Source organism: Labeo rohita, chromosome 20 (genome assembly GCF_022985175.1).
Source record: "Labeo rohita strain BAU-BD-2019 chromosome 20, IGBB_LRoh.1.0, whole genome shotgun sequence".
NCBI lineage: Eukaryota > Metazoa > Chordata > Actinopteri > Cypriniformes > Cyprinidae > Labeo > Labeo rohita.
Genome location: NC_066888.1, coordinates 20,979,317 through 21,000,547, shown reverse-complemented (window position 1 = coordinate 21,000,547; position 21,231 = coordinate 20,979,317). Strand labels below are relative to the sequence as shown.

Below are 21,231 nucleotides of genomic sequence, written 5' to 3'. Positions count from 1 at the left end.
CTGAAAGATATCGAAAAACAAGCTAAAACGGCATGCTTGCGATTGCGTTTTTACATCACATTCACTTTTGTTCATACTATCGGGTAGGTTTAGCTTTAGTCCAGATGGTACGTTATTTAAAAACGTCACGGAGCATTAAAGTTATAGCGCCACTCAATGAACATTTCAAGTCAGAACTGCGGTGACGTGCACAAAACCGCCACATAAAACGTACCATATGTACATTCATCTGTTACGGGGCAAAACCCAAACACTCTTTTAGCGCCACTCAGTGGACATTTCACATCGAATATGTAAAAAACGTACATGGCGTATTTCGCTAAAAAAGTTCCCACAGGTAAGTTTTCGTGATGAGATCAGGTTGGTTTGGAACAACATGAAGGTGAGTAAATAATGACAGAATTTTGATTTCTGGGTGAACTACCACTTTAAGAACCAAGCTAAGCCTTACAATGAAAAGTTCCTTTTACTCTAACGTTTCTAAAGGACGTTTGAGGAGGATCTGACCTTTACAACCCAGCGTTGCCCGTGTTCTTTAAGATCCTTGTCTGTATCTGAATATTCAGGACCCTATCACCTCTCATTCCTTCCTCCACTCCATTTTCTATTCGGAGTAACCATTCCTAATGAAACTATTTTCTCCTTTTCAAAGCCACCTGCCTCAGTCTTAGAAGATCAATAAAAATCCCGCAACTTAATTGATTTAGATGTGTCTGTTAATCAGTAAATGGAATCACCCTAATTTACAGTTAACTTTAAATTATTTTAAAATGTTTAAATTCTTTGTTTTTTATTTCCGTGATTATTTTTTATGATTATTTAACTTACCATTGTGTATGAAATGCGCTACATAAATAAACTTTGCCTTGCCTTTAACTTGGTAGCATGAAATTTTAAACCACTTAAAGCATCTAGCAAATAACAAATGAGCAAGTAGTAAATGAATTTAAACTGTTTTTTTGAAAACTATTAGTAATGTTCCTAGGTATAATTAATTTCACTGTGTAACATGAGAACACATTCATTTTGAAAATGAATACTTGTTCGAGTTAAGTTATTTCCTCTGAAATAATCACATTTATTTTTCATATGGGTTTCCCTTTTTTTCAGTTGTGTGCTATTTATCAGAAACATAAATGTTACCAAAACAAATTTTCCTATCCTATAGCTACTGCCAGTATGATTTTATATGATTTAAATGCATCCGAGTTCACTGTGTCTAACAGAACACCACTAATCAAAAAACATGCAGGTGACTCACTTTATATAAAGTCCTGACTGTCGAATAGAAAAACCTTTTAAGGCACACTAAATGTCTATAACCACTCTAAAGCTAGTATCATCTTTTAAAAGATATTTTAGCGGATGTTTGATGCAAGCACAGATGCTTTAGTTTTGCAAACCACATCATGCGTGCATGTGTTTGATCTGTTTTATTGGAAAATTCTCATAAACAAAACAATGGCACAGCAGTATACAAATCTGGAAACATGCATTATAGGCAGCACTTTCTCTGTGTTTCTATGCACCGCCATTACACAGTAAAAACAGGCTTTTCCGCAGCTAAGTGGGACTCACGGCACACGATCAACCAGCACGTATCAAGGAGGTTCCCAATTAAGTGCATCCTGCACGGTGAGCCGCTGTACGTATTCTTCAGCATTAAAAGCAACACAAGTAGGTAGTAGCAATAACACAGGGAAGCCAATGTGTGTGTGATATAATGCTTGCATAATTGTGATATAGTTATTTGGTTCGTTTCGTTTGATCTTGTACTCGTCGAAGTTAGTGGTGCTCTCAGACAAAACTACCATAAATAATTGTTAACCACAATGAATTACACACGAGAACGTATTTGATCTGACTTAAAGTGGTAATATTAACATTATGGATCAGAGAAATCAGAGCAAAAGACTGAAACAATCTATAAGAAGAAAAGTGACACAATGACTAATTCTAGAGAATGTTTTCAATCATTTCATAAATGTTTTGGACACCCCATGGTTCATGCTAAGATTTTGTTGCTGTTAAGAATGATTCAAACCTTTCTTATTGCTTGTGGGCCATGTTTTTTGTGTGTGTATGTGTTTGTAGAGTCCAGACCGGTTTAGGCTTGTCTAACTTTGGACGGGGTGTAGTTTTTATCCACTGACTCATCCTGTAGAAACATGTGCAGGCAGCGCTCATTTTGGGCCAATGGATGACCAGCCACTCTGGAAAAAAAATCAGAGCAAAAAATGGATATTAGCCACCATAAAATATTATGGAAAGATACACGCTAAAGCGAGAAAGAGAGAAAGAGAGAGAGAGAGAGAGAGAGAGAGAGAGAGAGAGGAGGCGGAATCAACTTTGACCCCAATCAAGATACAACTCATAGACATTATTAGGAGGCTGTGACATTTTGCAGCATTCTTCTTCAGATCATAAATCATCCAGCTTGAATTTCAGAGCGATAATATCGAAATTTAATTACGCATATCTTTAAAAACATTAGAATGAGCTATCATGCTAATTAAACTCATTATTTTACCATTCAAATCTATTCCAGCTTCCACTGGAATAAAAAAGGGCCCTCACACCTCTAAAATTACACGATGCTCACGATGTTACAAGTCAAGATGACGGATCATTTTCAGATTTGGGACAGGCAAATGTAAAGACACGCTGTACAAATGCACTCACACATAGTCTAGAAGTATGATGGGAATGCGTCCCCCTTCTCCAGGTGCTATTAGTAGCGAACAATGACATTTAATTCAGGAATTTTTGGTAAAAGGAAAAAAAAAAAAAAAAATCCCATCTTAATTACCTCCATATCCTTTCTTTCTTCAAACCTAATTTACAGCTGTTCGTCTCGTATTAAAATTCAAACAGGTAGAGCGGGCGCATTTGCACATGAAACAAAGATAATGGCAAAGTCTGCAATCACAGCAAATAATTACAATCGAACTGTAACTTTTATTGTCTCAGTCGGCGGGGGAACGGCACCTCGGATCAAAAATAAGCAGGAGTGCACACAACATCTTGTAGGGAAAAGGTATGCACGCCTGTAATTTCACTCGCAATTATCATAAATTACACATCAAAAATAAAACAAATGTAAAAAGTAAAGCTGGTGCACTTGCGGCCTCTCATCAGTTTCGATCATTCTGTAGGTAATTATGAGAGAAGGAAAAAAGTGTGAGGGAAGACATCGGATGACACAAAGGCTGGCAAGTGTCTGTTTTTCCTCTTTTACTCAAGTACCTTAACCTAAAAACTCAAAATTAACGGAAAGAGGAAAACTATTGTATTTCGTTATCGTGATAACCGCTTCAATCTGCTTTATAAAAACAGTTCAGATGCGCCGAGGCTAAAAGAAGTTAAGAGGAAGGACACGCAGTAGAGCACTATGCAAATCTTGTCAGATCAACATGCACTTGAGACACTTGAGAATTAAAAAAAAAAAAAAAAAAAAAAAAAAAAAAAGTTTCATTAATTTCCACATTGCATCATGGGTAGTGTCCTCTATTAATAACAACACCTTTGCAATATTTACAAATAAATTACATTATAAACATTTAGATACATTTTATATTTATACATATTGCATTATTAATATCACCATTTTGTTTATCAGATGTGCATGCCACACACTCTTAAAAATAAACGTTCCAAAAAGGTGTTTTTGCAGAACTATTTTTGGTTCACCAAAGAACCTTTGAGAACAGTTCTTAAAAAAATCATTTTGAAAAACATTTTAAAAATCTTAAGGCTGCGTTTACATTTTTAAACGCATAACTTTTGCAATGGTTATGCCTGTCGTTTATACTACTGCTGCGTTTTCGACCCTCAAAAATGGAAACGTTTGAAAACGCTGCAGACCTCATTTTAGTTTGAAAACTCAGTGTATAAACGGAAAAAAATGTAGACTTTTGAAAACGATGGCGTGGCTGCCCACATTTTCTCTGCGTATCCTTGATGACCGTGTAAACAATAACACAATGCTCATTGTTGTAACCATAGAAATGTATATGTAGATGCATCATTCGACCGCTCCAAGCATGTAGACGCGTCCTGTTTTAAAACACCATTTTTTAAACGAAAACGCACTAGTGTAAACAGGACCTAAACAACCTTTTCAAATATAAAAAAACCTTTACTGCATTTAAAAAGGTTCCATGGATGTTCAAGGTTCTTCATGGAACCTTTATGTTTAGGATCTTTTGAATTTTTAAAAATGTTTTTCTTTTTCTTCCAGAAAGACTGTTTTTCTTTCATGGCATACACTAGCATTCCTAATCACTCAGATTAAAATAAATGTCCAGCATGAATGGGAATATACTTAGCTACATTGTTAGCAAACAAACAAACAAACAAAAAAAGGAGTGCAATATTCTAGTGATAGTGGAACTCCAACATTTCACCATTTGTTTCACTCTGCTTGTGGTATTTCATCACAACAAGTGTCATGGCTGAGGCCCAAATCCACTCTAATTTAATAAATAACACTGTTTTTGTGTGACCAAATGTAGTTTTAAGAGTTTTCAGGTGAGAATGTACTTGTTTAGACTTCTGTGGTTTGTTAATAAAGATAATGTCTATTTAAAAATGGCAGTCTAATGGGTAGTTTCTGGTCTCACTGATTTATTATTTGTTCCAGAGCAAATAGATTTTTGTGAATGTTTTGAATGAAGAGTTATTAGTATGAACAAGAAAGACATTCGTTTGACATGCCATTTTAATCATATTTTGGCTTTTTAGGTTCTGAATATTAGTGGAGAAGTAATTTTGTATCGAGGACTGAATTTCGGCCATAGAGATGCTGCAATATGTGACCCTGGACCACAAAACCAGTCTTACGTAAGAAATATATTTGTAGCAATAGCCAAAAAACACTGTATGGCTCAAAATTATCGATTTTTCTTTTATGCCAAAAATCATTAGGATATTAAGTAAATATCATGTTCCATGAAAATATTTTGTAAATTTCCTACCATAAATGTATCAACACTTAATTTTGGATTACTATGCATTGCTAAAAACTTCATTTGTAAACTTTGAAGGTGATTTTCTCAGTATTTTGATTTTTTTTAACCTTTATTCCAAATTTTCAAAGAGTTATATCTCGGCCAAATATTGTCCTATCCTAACAAATCTATCAATACATCAATTTTTTATTCAGCTTTCAGACGATGTATAAATATCAATTTAAAAAAAATGACCCTTATGACTGGTTTTGTGGTCCACGGTCACATGCTAATTTTCCTGTAGCTTCAACAGTACAGCATGGTGCTAACAACTCCAAAGTCATGAGTTTGACTGCCAAGGAATGCATGAACTGATGAAATGTACACCTGGAATGCAGTACAAAGTCAGTTTTGATAAAAGAATCTGCACAAAATATACTTAATTTTGAAAAGAAAGCTGTTGATTGTAACAATTGGAGTTAAATGTGCAATTTTGTCCTCATTTGTGAATGTTTAGTGATTTTGAATTGTTCTTTCCTACTTGTTTGGTTTAAAGGAGAAGTCCACTTCCAGAACAACAATTTACAAATAATTTACTCACCCCTTTGTCATCCAAGATGTTCATGTCTTTCTGTCTTCAGTCGTGAAGAAATTATGGTTTTTGAGGAAAACATTTTAGGATTTTTCTTCATATAATGGACTTCAATTGTGCCCCCGATTTTGAACTTCCAAAATGTAGTTTAAATGCAGCTTCAAAAGGCTCTAAACGATCCCAGCTGAGGAAGAAGGGTCTTATCTAGCGAAACGATATGTCATTTTTTTCGAAAAATAAAAATTTGTATACTCTTTAAGCGCAAAAGCTAGTGTAGGACAGGCTCTGAGATGCAAGTTCACGACACTACGTACTATTGAATCACGTCGAAAGGTCACGCGGAACTACAGACCCAGTGTTTACAAAGTGAACGCGCAAAGACTAAGAAAGTGCAAGCAAGTCAAACGCCGTTTAAAAACAAAAAGCTAAAATGATGTCAGACGATTCTGAAGTTGTAGGAGAAAATAAGATTTCGTTTTTCGCCATTCTCTACCTTTTTGAGTCGGAGTACACAGACGCTAGACGTGATTTGTAGTAGTGATGGAAATTTCGAATAATTTTACCGACTCTGACCTTTGAGTCTCGTTCAGCAAAATGAACAAATCTTTTTGAGTCATTTCGTTCACTGAGTCATTTCGTTCAAGTTCAAAATCGGGGGCACAATTAAAGTTATTATATGAAGAAAAATCTTGAAACGTTTTCCTCAAAAACCATAATTTCTTTACGACTGAAGACAGAAAGACATGAACATCTTGGATGACAAGGGGGTGAGTAAATTATTTTTAAATTGTTGTTCTGGAAGTGGACTTCTCCTTTAAGGCAAAAATCAAAGGTTAAAGAAATAATTCACACAAAAATGAAAATTCTGTCATTAATTACTCACTCTCATGTCGTTCCAAAACTGTAAGACCTTTGTTCATCTTCAGAACACTAATGAAGATATTTTTAATGCAATTCGAGAGCTTTCTGACCCTGTATAGACAGCAACACATCTTCCACAAGTACTACATTTCTTGCTCTTGAACGTGGTAGTTGTGTTGCTGTCTATGCAGGGAATGATGACATGAGTGTTAGTAATTAATGACAGAATTTTCATATTTGGGTGAACTATCCCTTTAATGTTTCTGGTGAACAGAAATGCAAGGTGTCTTGAGGATCTTGCGACTCACTTGTTGAGGAACTGTTCTAGGCCTTGCCGCCGTTCTTCGATAAAAGAGTCGTCAAATATACCATCATCCCCACGGAATGGGAGCTGCCTGATCAGAGCCTTTCCAGGAAGAGGAGGAACTACCACCTATTTGATATACAGAAACTTCATTCATGTTACATACACCACAGAATGCAATCAGGGGTCTCTTACAATCACTTCAAACATCATTACTTGAACTACAGAATAATTTTCAATCCAGTGATTGAAAAAGCATTACTCTTAAATGTTTCTAGTCGAAATGGATTCTTACAACAACACGAATGGATGATAAAATGCCCCAGTCTGAGTATTCGTGCAACATGCTCCATCCAAACTAACACTTTATTTCATTCGTCTATCCTTCACCTTGCTTTCTCTCTCCAGCTCTCCTCTCAGCCACTCAAAGTCGCTGTATCTCCTCCGGACACGTGACTCCTTCAGCTTGAAGATGGGGAGGTTTGTCTGGGGAGAAGAAAAACAGACAAACAACATCTCAAACATCACATTCATCTTAGATTAAGGCAGACCCACATTTCTAAATAAAAGTAAGACACGTTAAGACTGACAGTGTAGCTGAACAGCATCATTATTTCAATAAAACCAAGTTCAATATTAGAGTAAAGCATTAAATAAATAGGTAGAGTCCACAAAAAGGCCCACCGAGACACTAAAACAGGGTCACCGGAGAGGCAGATGTTTATGAAATAAAAGAACAGCCTGATGACAGCATTCAAGGAGAAGCTGAAGAGGCAAAAGGCAGCGTAAGTAACAAACACACAGATGGGAATAAAAGTCCAGATCAATACTCCTACACAGACTGATTTGCTTGACGCAGACTCAAAACAGATGAATACACGGTGGAAGAGACAGTAAGTTAAACGAATAAATGAATGTACGCTTTGGGGACAAAGTCTCATGTGGGCCCTAATTGGACAGGAAGAGTTGAAATGTTCATCGATCCTCAGTTACCCCCAGACCCTTCCTTTTTCCGTCACTCATTCTCTCTCTCCATCTCTTCAGCTGCTCCGAGTCAGGTTTTTAGCCTTGAGAGGGTCCCTTCAGAAAGTGTAGATCTCTCCTCACAATGAGGAACATTGATGAAATACCCACCTCTTCAGCTTCCCCGTCTCTATTTTTTCAGGCTTTATCCAACTCTGCTTGTTTCCTCTCTCTATCAATCTGACCCATATCTGTGTTTTTTCCTCATGGCTCAGTAAACAATGTTTCATTAAAGATGTAGCGATTAATTTTTTGCTTGTCATGGTATTAGAAGAATCTGCAAAATGATAATTATTTTACCAAAATAAGAGGGACCATTCAAAATGCATGTAATTTATGTAGTACTGACCTGAATAAGATATTTCACTTAAAAGATGTTTACATACAGTACACAAGAGAAAATAATAATAGTTGAATTTATAAAAATGATCCCGTTCAAAAGTTTACATAAGTTCACATAAAGTTTCTAACACGCAATCACATCATTCACGTCTTCATACCACTATATTTCTGTGATCTCCAGTACCATCTGCATTCTTATAACTCTGATCTAGGCATTTCCTCAACCTACACAGTCATTCGAGATGGGGATTATCTCAATAGCTTTAAGAGCAGAGTAACTGCAGTGCCGAGGAAATGTTTAGCAGCAACCTAGATGAGGTGCTCGCTAATACTTTGTGAATGGCTGGACCACTGGGTTTATGTTCCACTAAGTAAAGAGGTCAAAAGAAGTTAATCCCTATGTCAATTGATCGCAGTAACAGGTAATTTAATACACACACTCATGACAATAACGTCATGGTTTCAGGACTATTATGTTGTGCACGGTCACAGCGGAGAAAGAGTTAGTTAGTTATTGAACAGGATTAGTTCTTAGGCCAAGGGTGAAAGCCCATTTTTTCTGAAAAATTTTAAAACACACACACACACACACACACACACACACACACACACACACACACACACACACAGAAGTTATAAAGGTGAAGGTGTCAATAGGTCAGCTTCTGTTTCTTATTTCACTCTACGTCTTCAGTCTTGTGTTCACAAGGTTAAGCAGGGGACAAGATTGGAAAAAAAAAATCCAAACAGGTTAGTCATCTCTTCCCCTTATTTGCAAAAGAAAAAAACTGTCAGCCTTACATCACCTTCTAATACAGAAGCTCATTTTTCTAGCTGACTAAAGAGTTTACGGTTACTGGATATGTCTTTTTCTGAGGTAAATGTGACATTACGTGATACTGTTTATAAGCTGTTATACTGACCTTTTTTTGCGTGAAAAGGCGAAAGGATACGGATTTTGGTAAGTTGTACTCTTTCTTTTAACATACACTGCCCTCCAAAAGTTTGAAAACGTTCCAGAAAAGTGGGGTTTTGGACAATACTGGCATGAATCCTTTTTAATTTGTGAACACAAACTACGAAAACATATTTGAAGAGTTCAGATGCAAAACCAGCTAGAAGCCATCTTGGTCAAATATGAGATAGTGATACTAAGTGAATGCTCCTGACATATTATACATCCATCAAATATTTTTACTTTAAACTCACAAAATTCCAGCCTCAGCCCAATCAGAAGTACCAGTACTTACATAGAAACCTATACAAAGTATCCATAAAGAAATGCTAATTTTAAAGAAATACGTCAGATGGATTTAGAGGCTTTTGCATCTGAACTCTTCATTTTATTACATAAACAGTTTATACATAGAAAAAACTTACATTTTTGATTCATCAAAATATCCACCATTAGCAGCTATTACAGCTCTGCGTAATCTGGGCCTAAATTCATTGTATTCTAAACTTAATCGGCAATCAATTGTTGAAGCTATTAAGGTGTGCTGACCCAAAAATCTTTTAAAAACCTGGGCCAAGTTTAAGCCAGTAACCAGGCATCACAGCTGGTAAAGGGGCATGCCTGACTTTGACATGTATATACTGCCATTATTATGTAATCAAAATGAAAATTATTATTGCTGGTCTTCAATGATAATGTCAAGATACTTTAATGTATTTGCACCAAAAAATGATAAGGATTTATGCTGATATTGTCCAAAACCACACTTCGCCAGGGGTGTTCCCAAACTTTTGGAGGGCAGTGTACCTTCGGATGTTCATTCATGTGTATTTCATGCTGAAACTGGTCAAATTTGAGAAGATGATCAGTTCACGTGCCGCTTCTCTTGAACTGAGGCGCTGCAGCGATCTGTCACTCCACATTAAACAGCGCCAAAATGGTTTATTGCTTGAATACTGTAATAAATTGGACAGAATTTAAAATCTGAGACTTTGTTTCATAATAAAACTACAAAGCTTATTATGATTTATTGGATGGGAGGTGTGCTACAATGTTCCACTCATTAACTGAAAACAGGCTTGTCTAAACGATTCTTGCGATTTAAGAATTAATACTGTTTGTAAAAATTAGAATTGATAAAAATAAATAAATAAATAAATAAATAAATAAAAAAGAGTGAAATCAATATTTTTACCCAGTCTGACCAATAAGAAAAGTAACATCACACAACAAGCTGACGGCATCAATTGTGTCCCTAGTGCAAACCTCACAGGAATAGTGCTAAAGTTTACTATTTAGGGTAGGGGTTTTGTTCAAATTCCTAACCTTAAGTATGAGCAATAGTAATAGTGATGCTTGCAAGCACCACTAATTACACTTCAACAAAAACGCTGCAACGGGAGCAGTGTTGTATTGATGTGTGTGCGTGTGTAAAGAGAAAAGGAGGGGTGCGTCATACCGTATACAGCTGCAGATGTAAACTCTGAAGAGTTTGACTGTCCTCCCCTCACTGCTAATGATCTCAATCAAACCTGAGACAAGCAAACAAAACAGCCCAACAAAGGGCCTGATTACCGTGGCAACCAAAGTTAACCACACAGACGGAAGCCCTTACACATCAAACACTCAATGAGCAGATGAAAACAGCCCAATTCATTAAGACAGCAGCCTTGCGCTGTGGCTAAGACGGGGCTTTTCAAGAGGTCCATCAATACCTGTGAGCGTACCGGTGAGAGGGGAACGCTATGACATGATTAAACTGGCAGGTAATGAGACTTTAGTGTTACACGATCAAATGCTTAGAGACTCTCTGATGGCCAGCTATGCTCTTGGGTATTTTTTATGTTAATTCCATAAGCTCTGCGGGATATTTAATGATTTCTGTTTTTTAATTATCTCTAGATGCCAACTAACAGGACCTGCTACAAATCAAGGTTTCTTGCCATGAAGCATAACACTGTGACAAAACCAATGTTAATCATGTTAATCAGTGTTTTTTTATGGCTGTGACTCTGACAAAACATTTTGTTGATCATTTTGTTTCTGTTTGGTCTCAAGTAGTAGCACTGCCCACAGTGAAACCTCAATGGTACAAAATCTTGTTCCACATAGCTGTACTAAACATTAAATATGCTCTGATTGGCTAATGGTTTGTCACATCGTACAGCATTTTCACATTCAGTGTGAATAGGCAAATAGCTTGAGGCTGGATCACAATGATACGTTTTACACTTTTTGGCCCTGGACCACAAAACCAGTCATAAGTAGCACAGGTATATTTATAGCAATAGCCAACAATATATAGTTTGGTTCAAAATGATCGGTTTTTCGTTTATGCCAAAAATCATTAGGATATTAAGTAAAAATCATGTTCCATGAAGATATTTTGTAAATTTCCTACCGTAAATATATCAAAACTTAATTTTTGATTAGTAATATTCATTGCTAAGAACTTCTAAGACTAACTTTGCTGTATTTACAGTAAATAAAATGTAAAATGTTACAAAAGATTCACTGTAAAAAATTATATGAGCAATAAGTCATGTCAACATCATCACTTCAACTTAATCAAAAAGTAATTTCAACTTCATTTTAGAGGTCACATATGTGAGATTCATATGGAAGCCCGCTTCTGCCACTGAATAAAAAAAAATATATAAAAACTGACATTTTATATTACAATTCTGACTTTTTTTCTTGCATTTCTGACTTTCCTCACAATTACAAATAACACTCATAACATGCAATTATGAGTTGTGAGATATAAACTCACAATTCCAAGAACATCTTTTTTTCCCCCTCAGAATTGGACTTCAGAACTCACAACTGCAAGTTTATATATAACAATTCTGAGAATAAAAAAAGTTGGAATTGCGAGATATAAACTCAGAATTGCGAGGAAAAAAGTCAAAATTGTGAGATATCAAAACTGTAAGATATAAACTCGCATTTGTGAGAACTGAGTTTATATTTCGCTACTCTAACTCAACCCAATCTCATGGCAATTTGTTTTTGTTTTTAATTGAGTTCCCCAATTTGTACGAATGACCTACCCCTAACCCTGACCCTAATCCTACCCATCAATGGGGTCTAGACAAATTGTACGATTTCGTACGAATTAGACACCCCGTGATATACGTAGAAAATTGGTTGTGAGATAGCACTGTCTAACTTTATAACTTACTAACTTTATAATTGTGAGTTTATATCACGCAATTATGACTTTATAACTCAACAATTTCAAGTTTATATCACGCAATTCTGAGCAAAAAAGTTATGTATGTAAACTCGCAATTGCGAGAGAAAAAAAAAAAAAAAAAAAGAGGCAAAATCGCACGTCTGTATTATGCAATTCTGAGAAAAAAAAAAAAAAAAAAAAAAAAAAAAAAAAAAAATCAACTATGAGATGTAAACTTGCAATTGCAAGAAAAGGCGTCAGAATTGTGAGAAAATTCTGAAAAAATGTCACAACTACCTTTTTCGTTTTTTATTCAGTGGCAGAAATGGGCTTCCATAAATTCAACTTGATTTTTTAAGTCACTTTTAATAAAATTTAAGTTGAAATGACTTAATGCAACTGATTTTAGTGTTTCTATTTAAAATGCTGTTCTTTTTAGCTTTCTATTCATCAAATAATCCTACTTGTGGGGCCTTCTTAAAGTCTATGACACATGTCAATAAGGCTGTTTAAAAAAAAAAAAAAAAGAACAGATCTAAACTGTCATGGCACACTTTCTCCTTGGCTTGGTATGCAAACTGTCCTTTTACTGATCAAAATGATGTCTATTACCTAGAGGAAAAGTTATTTTTAAAAAAGAAAATACAGTGCCATGTTGACCCAGAGATTCTGCCTTCAAGATTCAACAGGTATATGCTCAATGTTGTCAGCACATTCATCTTGTCCAAACAAACTAGGTTCAAAAACGCCCTAAAAATGTCAAAAACAAAACAAGCCGGAAAGAATGGGACAGAGTGACTGAGTAAGAAAAAGTCGGTGAGAGAGAGTGAGAGAGACAGAGAGAAATACAGACCAGGTCCATTTTATGCACAACACCCAAAAATAGCCAATTGTGCGAAAGGTGCACTAAAAGCGCTCTTTCTTTTAGTCACTCTTCCGCACTGTTAAAAGCTTCCACATGGCTTATGCCGATATGAGGAGATGGCAGAATCCCGGTCTCTCTCCTCTTTTTCAGATGCATGTGTGCGCTGGGGACAATGGTGTATCCTCATTAGGAGGAGAGAGAGGGCAGTGAAAAAACAGCCGAGAGAGGTCACCTCACCCAGCGTAAGGGCTCTGCGCTGGCTATGCATTAGCTTTTAGCGAGTCGGATCAAGTCAAGTTTAAGAGCGAGCATTTCATCTCTCCGCCCTGCTCTCTCTTTTTCAAAATAAAAGTAGCAAAAATGGAAGCACAATGCCATCTCATCGCATCATAGCTCCAAAGAGAAGAGGACAGAGGGACAATGAGAGCACTCGCGCCCCACCATCATCCCCCTCCGCGTTTTACACACAAGTCGCTCTCTCTCTCACACACGCACGCAAAACACACCCGCCCAACACCCTCGCTCTGGCAAAAAGCTGCCCCCTGTCTTTGTTCCCATAGCATCAACTCCCACTTTTGATACTGTCATCTCAAGTAGGATATGGTAGCCTTGATACAATATGCTGCCCATTACCATTAAAATAGTTGTCGGGGAGGATGCTGTAGACTTTGGATTACACTTGACTGGGACTGACAACCAGGCAAGCAAGCCATTTTTAGTAATGGCAGAAAGGGAGAGCGAGAGAGAGGGCTTTTTGGAAATTGGAAAAAAGAATGAAAGCGGGATGACGAGGAGGAGGAGGTGAAGAGGGAGTGAAAGATGGGTAGGGAAAGAGAGTGTTGTATACAAAAACGCAGAAGGGGGGGGCTGAGGATTCTCCTGTCTGTAAACAACGTTCAATCCCTAAGTCCTCCGTCTGGTGGTTTTCGTGCAGAGTCAGTGCTCTCATGTCACTCAACTTTAGCACTGTAAACAAGGCCACAAACAATGAGTTAATCCCACAATATGGATCTGATATGAAATTATATGAACTGAAACCAACAAACAGAAATTCTATCACAGTTAGTTCATGCTTATGTTCTGCTGTCATGTGAATATGAACTCAAATTGTCTGTGACAAATCCAATAAAAATTATCTATTTCAAGACCAAGTCAATGTGTCACAGTTACAAAGTTGCATAAGCCATAAAGCGAAAGATCAAAGATTGTCAAATGTTCAGTTGCTTGCTACTTTCTTTTTATGATATAAAGCAACTGTTCCCTATCTGAACTGTCTCAAAAGCAAGTACGATCAATTAGAAAATCAGGAAGAAACCGATTCATAACAGAAAAACTATACTACCTTTCAAAAGTGTGGGTTTAATGAGATTTCATTTTATTTACTTGAATAGAAATGCAATATAAAGTATTATTGTGGAATATTATTACAATTTAAAGTAACTGTTTTGTATTTTAAATATATATTTTAAAGTGTTATTTATTCCTGTGATGGCTAAGCTGAATTTTAGCAGCCATTCCTCCAGTCTTTAGTGTCACATGATCTTTCATAAATCATTTTAATATGCTGATTCGCTGTTCGAAAACATTTCCTATTATTATCAATGTTGAAAACAACCGTGCTGCTCCATATTTTTGTTGAAACTGAGCTATTTTAGGATTCTCAAAAAAAGAACCATTTAAAGAAACCTTTAAAAACATTATTATTACAAAATGTCTTTGCTGTCACTTTTAATCAATTGTGTTATTGCATTGCAATCTGCTAAAGGGACAGTTCTTCCAAAAATGAAAATTGTCAACATTTACTCTCGCTAATGTCATTCCAGTCCTGTTTGACTTTCTTTCTTTAGCCAAACACAAAAGGGCAGATTCTGAAGAATTGTACTGATCTTACTTTCCAATACGACTACAATGAATGAGAACGGAGGCTTTTAGGCTTCAAAGAAGATGCAAAAGCACAATGAAAGCAGCATAAAAGTAGTGCATGCAACTCTTGTGGTACATTTTTGTCTTCTGAAGTCATATGATAGCTTGATAGGAACAGACAAAATTTAGTTTAGCTTCTGCAACTGGATCAAGTCCGTTCACAAACAAATCATTCCGTTTTGGTTCTGTGAACTGAATTGATTGATTGATGACAAAGATTGTGTTCACACATCAAGATATGTGACCCTGGTCCATAAAACCTGGTCAAAAGCAGAATAAATAAGCTTTCCATTGACGTATGGTTTGTTAGGATAGGACAAAATTTGGTCGAGATACAACTAATCAAAATATTGATAACCTTTAAAGTTGTCTTCTTAGCAATGAATATTACTAATCAAAAATTAAGGTTTGATATATTTACAGTAGGAAATATACAAAATATCTGTCATAAATTGGACACTGCTCACATGAACATGCCATGTTCAGGATTCATTATGTTGAACATATTCACCTTTTGCATTGATAATCAGTTTGGAATGGCATGTTATGTAAGTTACAGATGAACAAATACAACCGAATCAAACTTTAAGAATCCATCACTATCCGAAGTGAGGACGAGATATGCCCGTCCCGAGATGAGACCAGAAGAGCAGGTGACGGGGGATGGGCACGTTTTGTGCCATCCAATGGGGGGTGGGTTTGGCAGGGGGTTAAGACGAGGTCTGCACCCCCGTAGTCATTCACACGTTCCACTTTAAAAGAAGGGATTAAGAAGCTTCTCGCTCCTTCTCCAAGACACACACACATACACACACACAAATATGGCTTGGCTTCTTTCTCTCACTTGCCATGCCAGGATCATCTATGGGATGTGGGATATGACGATGGAAAGGATAATGGTTGGCCACGGAGCGAAAGAGAGAAAGCGTGCGTGGATGGTGCGGAAGAGCGTCGAAGAAAGACGGTGCCCTTGGCACGCAGAAGCATGTAATCAACACAGGCAGTGTTACTATGACAAATACAAACAGAATCTCTTTATCTCCTCTCATTGTTGCGATTGGGCTACTTCAGAAGCAAATCAAAAGTTGACAGCTCCGCTCTTTCTCTCAGTCTTGAGGGCTAGAGCGAGAGAGCGCTAGCGTGAGAGGGATGTGTGGGGTGTTCCCTTATGCAAAGCAGGGTCACCGCCGACTCAGAGACACACAATAATACTGATTACACGCATATGCTAATTATTATACGCTAATCAAGTACAGTAGCTTTAGATTTGGGCTAATGGCAGGCGGTGGCTCACTCTGTAGGTAGGAGAAAGCTAAAAATACTATAGGAAAGCTGGGAAGACAGTGGCCTATTAGCAGACACAACAGCACCTGTCACAACTCATCAGTTGTGGAAAATGACTGCTTAGGACAGTAAGGCGTTTTGACAATGTCTTATCTTCTCCTCCGCCTCCTCCGAGCACTTGAAATGTAAAAGTATCGCATTTCAAAGGAGAATTTAGGCTATTTAGGGAAGAAAAAAGTGGGAAGATGCATGGGAAGAGTTTTAACAACAATACCTGAGCCTGATGAACGTCTTTCGGCAAAACTTCTTAAAGTAAGGGGACTTTGAGAATTGTTACAAAGTGTCAAGAAAAAACTGAGAAAAGAATAGAATTGTAGACCAACAAACGGTGAACTATGAAATGTGTTTCCACTACTTTTAGGCAATGTCGCAATGTTAAGCTGCAGGGACATCCAGTGCACAGAAGCAATCTTTTGTTTACCAGTCTAAATCTTTAACCACTAGGATTGACTCCTAACTTGGCCACAAACCCACACCAAGGTCAAATGTATTCTTGCTAAAGAGACGTTTACACTCAATTGCAGCAACAAAGTTAATTTCTGCAATTTGAGCAACATTGACCATTAGCGTAAGTTCAAAGATGAGATAACTTAATGTGGTAATGCAATGTGGTGACTACCAATGGAAGCACAGAGAGTTATCCGGCACCTGACACAGTTGAAAAGCCTCTTATGGCTCATTTCCACTGACTGGTATGGATCAGTACAGTACAGTTCGGTACGTAATTTCCGTTTGAATTGTCAGAAGCTGTGAATGGTACTAAAATAGTGAAGTCTACCGTATCACATTTTTGGGACCCTTCCATTGTGGTACCTAGCACAGTAGTCTGGTACGTAAAGAGAAGAGCTAGACTCACTGCAAAATGTTAACTGGTTGACAGAGAATCATCACTTGCACATGCAACAAGGGAAAATTAAGCATCCCCTTTACTTGTTCCGCCATGCTGCTTATGCAGGTTGGGCTTGTTTACATCAGAGTGCTCAAACACAAACAATATAACAGTATGTTCTAGGGCTGGGCAATAAATCGATAACAATAGTTATCGCACAATATGAATTTCCTCGATAAATGATAACAAGAGTTCGATAAATGTTTATGTGGCAGAGGCGGAACAAAAGAGCGCTAGTCAAAGCGTGCCACTCGGACCGTTTATCTGCAGACTTACGTACTAGAGCAGATGCGTTCACTCGCTGAGAAGTCTCGGTCTCTAAACAGCGCCAATGTAAAGCACTTGAATTCAGTGAAGAACACAAATGACTCGATTTATATCCAGATGAAACAAATCGCCATCATTTACCATAGATTTACTGTAGTAGCACTAACTGCACAGTGGTATTGTCAGAAATGTGGGTATATCTGTGTCGAATTTTATTACATTATTAAATGTACTGATGGAGGAGCAATGGAATATAATTACAGTATTTTATGTGATTAAGTAGCGTTTATGCATTTATACTAAATGTATTTAGACTGCTGTTTTTCATAAAAATAACTAGGAACCATATTATATTTTTACTATGATATTGAGGTGCTATATTTGTGGTTTTAACTGTTATTATCATGATCTATGGATAATACTATGCAAGAGCAATGGCTAATTAAAAAAAACACCTCAAACAGTCAGAATAATTAATTAATAATATTTATTTGGTTAAGGAAAAATGACTGGAAAAAGTGTTAAGAATTAAAAAAAAGTACGAAATGTTTGTCATGCTACAACTTTCACATTGTAGCAAAAATCTGCCCTTAAACCTGAAAGGAAAAAAAAAAGATAATTTCATGATAATCATGATAATTATCGATATTGACTGATATGAACACACATACACACAGACAATGGCTGCATCCAAACACTTATATGACTTGTTGCCTCGCTGTCTTATCGTCAATGACTTTTGCGCAAGAAGGCACCTCGCAAAACTGATTCCTGACATGCTTATGACACTTCTGACACTTTCTTCTTCTTGCGAGAATGATAACAATCGCTACTCTGACATACACCACTCCTTTCAAGTAAGGGTACTGTTGGCAGTTAAAATGCAAGCTGGATCAGACTGTCCCATCCCAAATAGTACCGTACGGAAATGTACCACTCAGTGGTAAGAGAGCCATTAGAAACCAACAGTGTGGCTGGACTAAATATGAATCCCAGTCAAATACTGAGGATAGCGGTCTTCTAAAAAATATAAGGAAGAATTACACTACTTACACCAACTGGCCTTACGAGATTGATTACTTAACCATGCCCACTGCTTTTTAGGGGCAGATACAATATGTCCATAAAATAAACTGATGATAAGTTAGCTTGCTCTATGCTTTGGCCTACCTGATCATTTTGGTATGATTGATTTTTTTTTTTCCCTAATGCATTTGAAAAAATTTAAAAGCAATCTGAACTCATGCAAAAGAGCAAAGTATCATTTGTTGTGCTGGATCACTAAACAGTGCTTGAAAATATTAAGTAGTCTGCTACAGTGTTATAAAGACTTCAGTGATTTACATTATACGCTATCAGAATTTCAATTTACTTTTAGGTATGTTAATATCAACAACTGATCTAAATTTCATCATTGCTCAGTTCGGGCCTCTGCTTTTTTATATATATTCATATATTCAAACACACAGGTTTGTTTTTGTGAACAACGGGGACTTTCCACAGACTTCTACTGTTTTTATACTCTACAAACCATATTTTCTATCACCCTACACCTAAACCTAGCCCTCACAGGAAACTATGCACATTTTTACTTTCTCAAAAAAACTCATTCTCTATGATATATAAGCCTTTAAGTCTCAGAATGTCCTCATATTTTACCCTCTCCTTATTTTTTCATTATTGTTTAGTATGTCAGGCTCCCTTGTGAAAAATAAATATCCTAAAATGTACTTAAAATACATTTATTTCATGCTAAGTATACTACAAATGCATTATATACTACATAAAAACACCCTTTAATTGTACATTTAGTATACTAAACTGGTGTATTTAAAGTCTGCTAAATTGGAACAACTAATTTTGTACTTAATGGATTGTAAGTATACTTTAGGTACACTTTAAATATTTTGCATTTAAAGACCGATATTATTTAAAGATCATACAATCCTCATCAAAAGTGACCTTAAAGCGCAATTTTAGGTTTAATGTTAACAAATGTGCATTGTGCACAAGCAGTACTCCAAATAAAGTTTAATAATTTTTATATTAGTCTCATAGTCTCAAGTGATATGTCAATAAATAAGTAAAAATAGACTTGAACTATACTTAGGATAAAATTATGCATTTCAAACCTATTACTTTTTTACTAGGGTTTACAAGGATGATAAAGTTAACTTTGGTCACATGAATGTAGTTTTTGCATGCATTTCACTAAATTGTAAAACAACTCAAGGTCATCAATGTTCTCTGCCTCTGGACACCTAGAATCCAAATTACATTTACCATTACTTCACCTTTTTACCATAACAGTGGGAATTTGGGAGGTTTGCATGCTATGTGGGCTGTCAGTCAATTTATCTGTCGTAAATTCAATTCCATGCCTAATAGTGCAAAAACACACACATATGCAAAGCAGATGGCAGCCATGTGTGTCTTTGTCTCACTGTTTTAAACTTCCTTCTAACATTCAAAATAATTTACCCATAAGGGTACGCATTTTGTAAGCACAAGCTGACTCATGTCATAGGAATGAAGTGTGTACGTGTGGAAAAATCTCTGACACAACAATCATAATCTGCACAGCAAATTCAGAAGAATTTGATCATAAGACAACTTACTGAAACAGGCATAAAACCAATTCTGTTCAAGTTAGGTGCATGTCAGGCCAAGAACATTTGAAATAAATAAGTAAATAAAGTATTTTAACTTGCACTGAAAAGTCTCACTTGATAAAGATGATATGCACAATACTTTAGTGTTAACCAGGTTCATCCTTATCATTATAAACACCATTATCTCCGGTTTACACAAAGGGGTGTGGTCACCCAGACTAAATGCTTGAGAACAAAGTGAAAACTGCTAGAAACTTTGTCTCAAAACTCTCTCATGCCAATTATTTACATACCAACTAAACTGTGTACTCAACTGCACAACATGCTTTAGTTGATCATTACACAGTCAGGTTAACAAGATCTTTATGTCAGTGCCAAAAGAAAAAAATAAAGGGAAAGCTCATCATAAACTCATTCTTATAATATTCCAAAACTACATTCATTCCTATACAAACAGACAAAAACAGAAACGTTAGGCAGAATGTTTCAGTCACGTTTCAATGAATCTGATTTCCATACAATGAAAGTGAATTGTTAGGCACAATGACAGCTTGAGTCACATCAACTTGCGTGTTCCACTGAAGAAAAATAGTTACATTGTTTTGATAAACATTAGGGTGTGCTTAATGCTTTGCTAAATAAAAATCAAAACAGAGCTGTCTGTCGTGAAAATATTTAGCAAGCCATCAAGTTTTACAAAGTTACACCTGGAGACACGAGTAAACATAAGTCATGATGTTAATAACTGACATTAGCTTGGCTGTGATCTATACCATTAGAAGAGCTCTTTTTAATCGCATTTAGAGAGTATTTAAGCACCACTAAGCACATATGAGTGTGTCTGAGCGTGTGTTGGTCTGATCAGGCCAGCACTGGCTGCTCACCTTCAGTCTGATCTCATATGTCGTGAACCTGTTCCGACCGACGCCAACCGTCTCGGGGTTGGAAACATCAATCTCTAGAAAGTTACTCGGTGGCCCATACGCATCGCTAAGGTTTTGTGGTTTAGTATACAGCCTTCTTGTATCTGCTATGGCCTCAGCCATGGCTTTCCGTTACAGGTTTGAGCAAACAAGCAGCTATCGATTGCACTTCCGATCAGCTGAGGAACAGCTGACATGTGACAT

The 21,231-nt window shown here is 36.6% G+C and overlaps 1 protein-coding gene across 1 annotated transcript; it reads right to left on the bottom strand.

Annotated features, from left to right (window-relative positions):
* Positions 1-1,418: 1,418 nt before the first annotated feature.
* On the bottom strand, positions 1,419-21,204 carry snx3 (sorting nexin 3). The gene is made up of 4 exons (XM_051138440.1): positions 20,989-21,204; positions 7,097-7,192; positions 6,711-6,835; positions 1,419-2,213 (listed from the first exon to the last, which is right to left on the bottom strand). The coding sequence occupies exons 1-4, from the start codon at positions 21,148-21,150 to the stop codon at positions 2,108-2,110; spliced, it is 489 nt and encodes a 162-aa protein (XP_050994397.1). The 5' UTR covers positions 21,151-21,204; the 3' UTR covers positions 1,419-2,107.
* Positions 21,205-21,231: the final 27 nt, after the last annotated feature.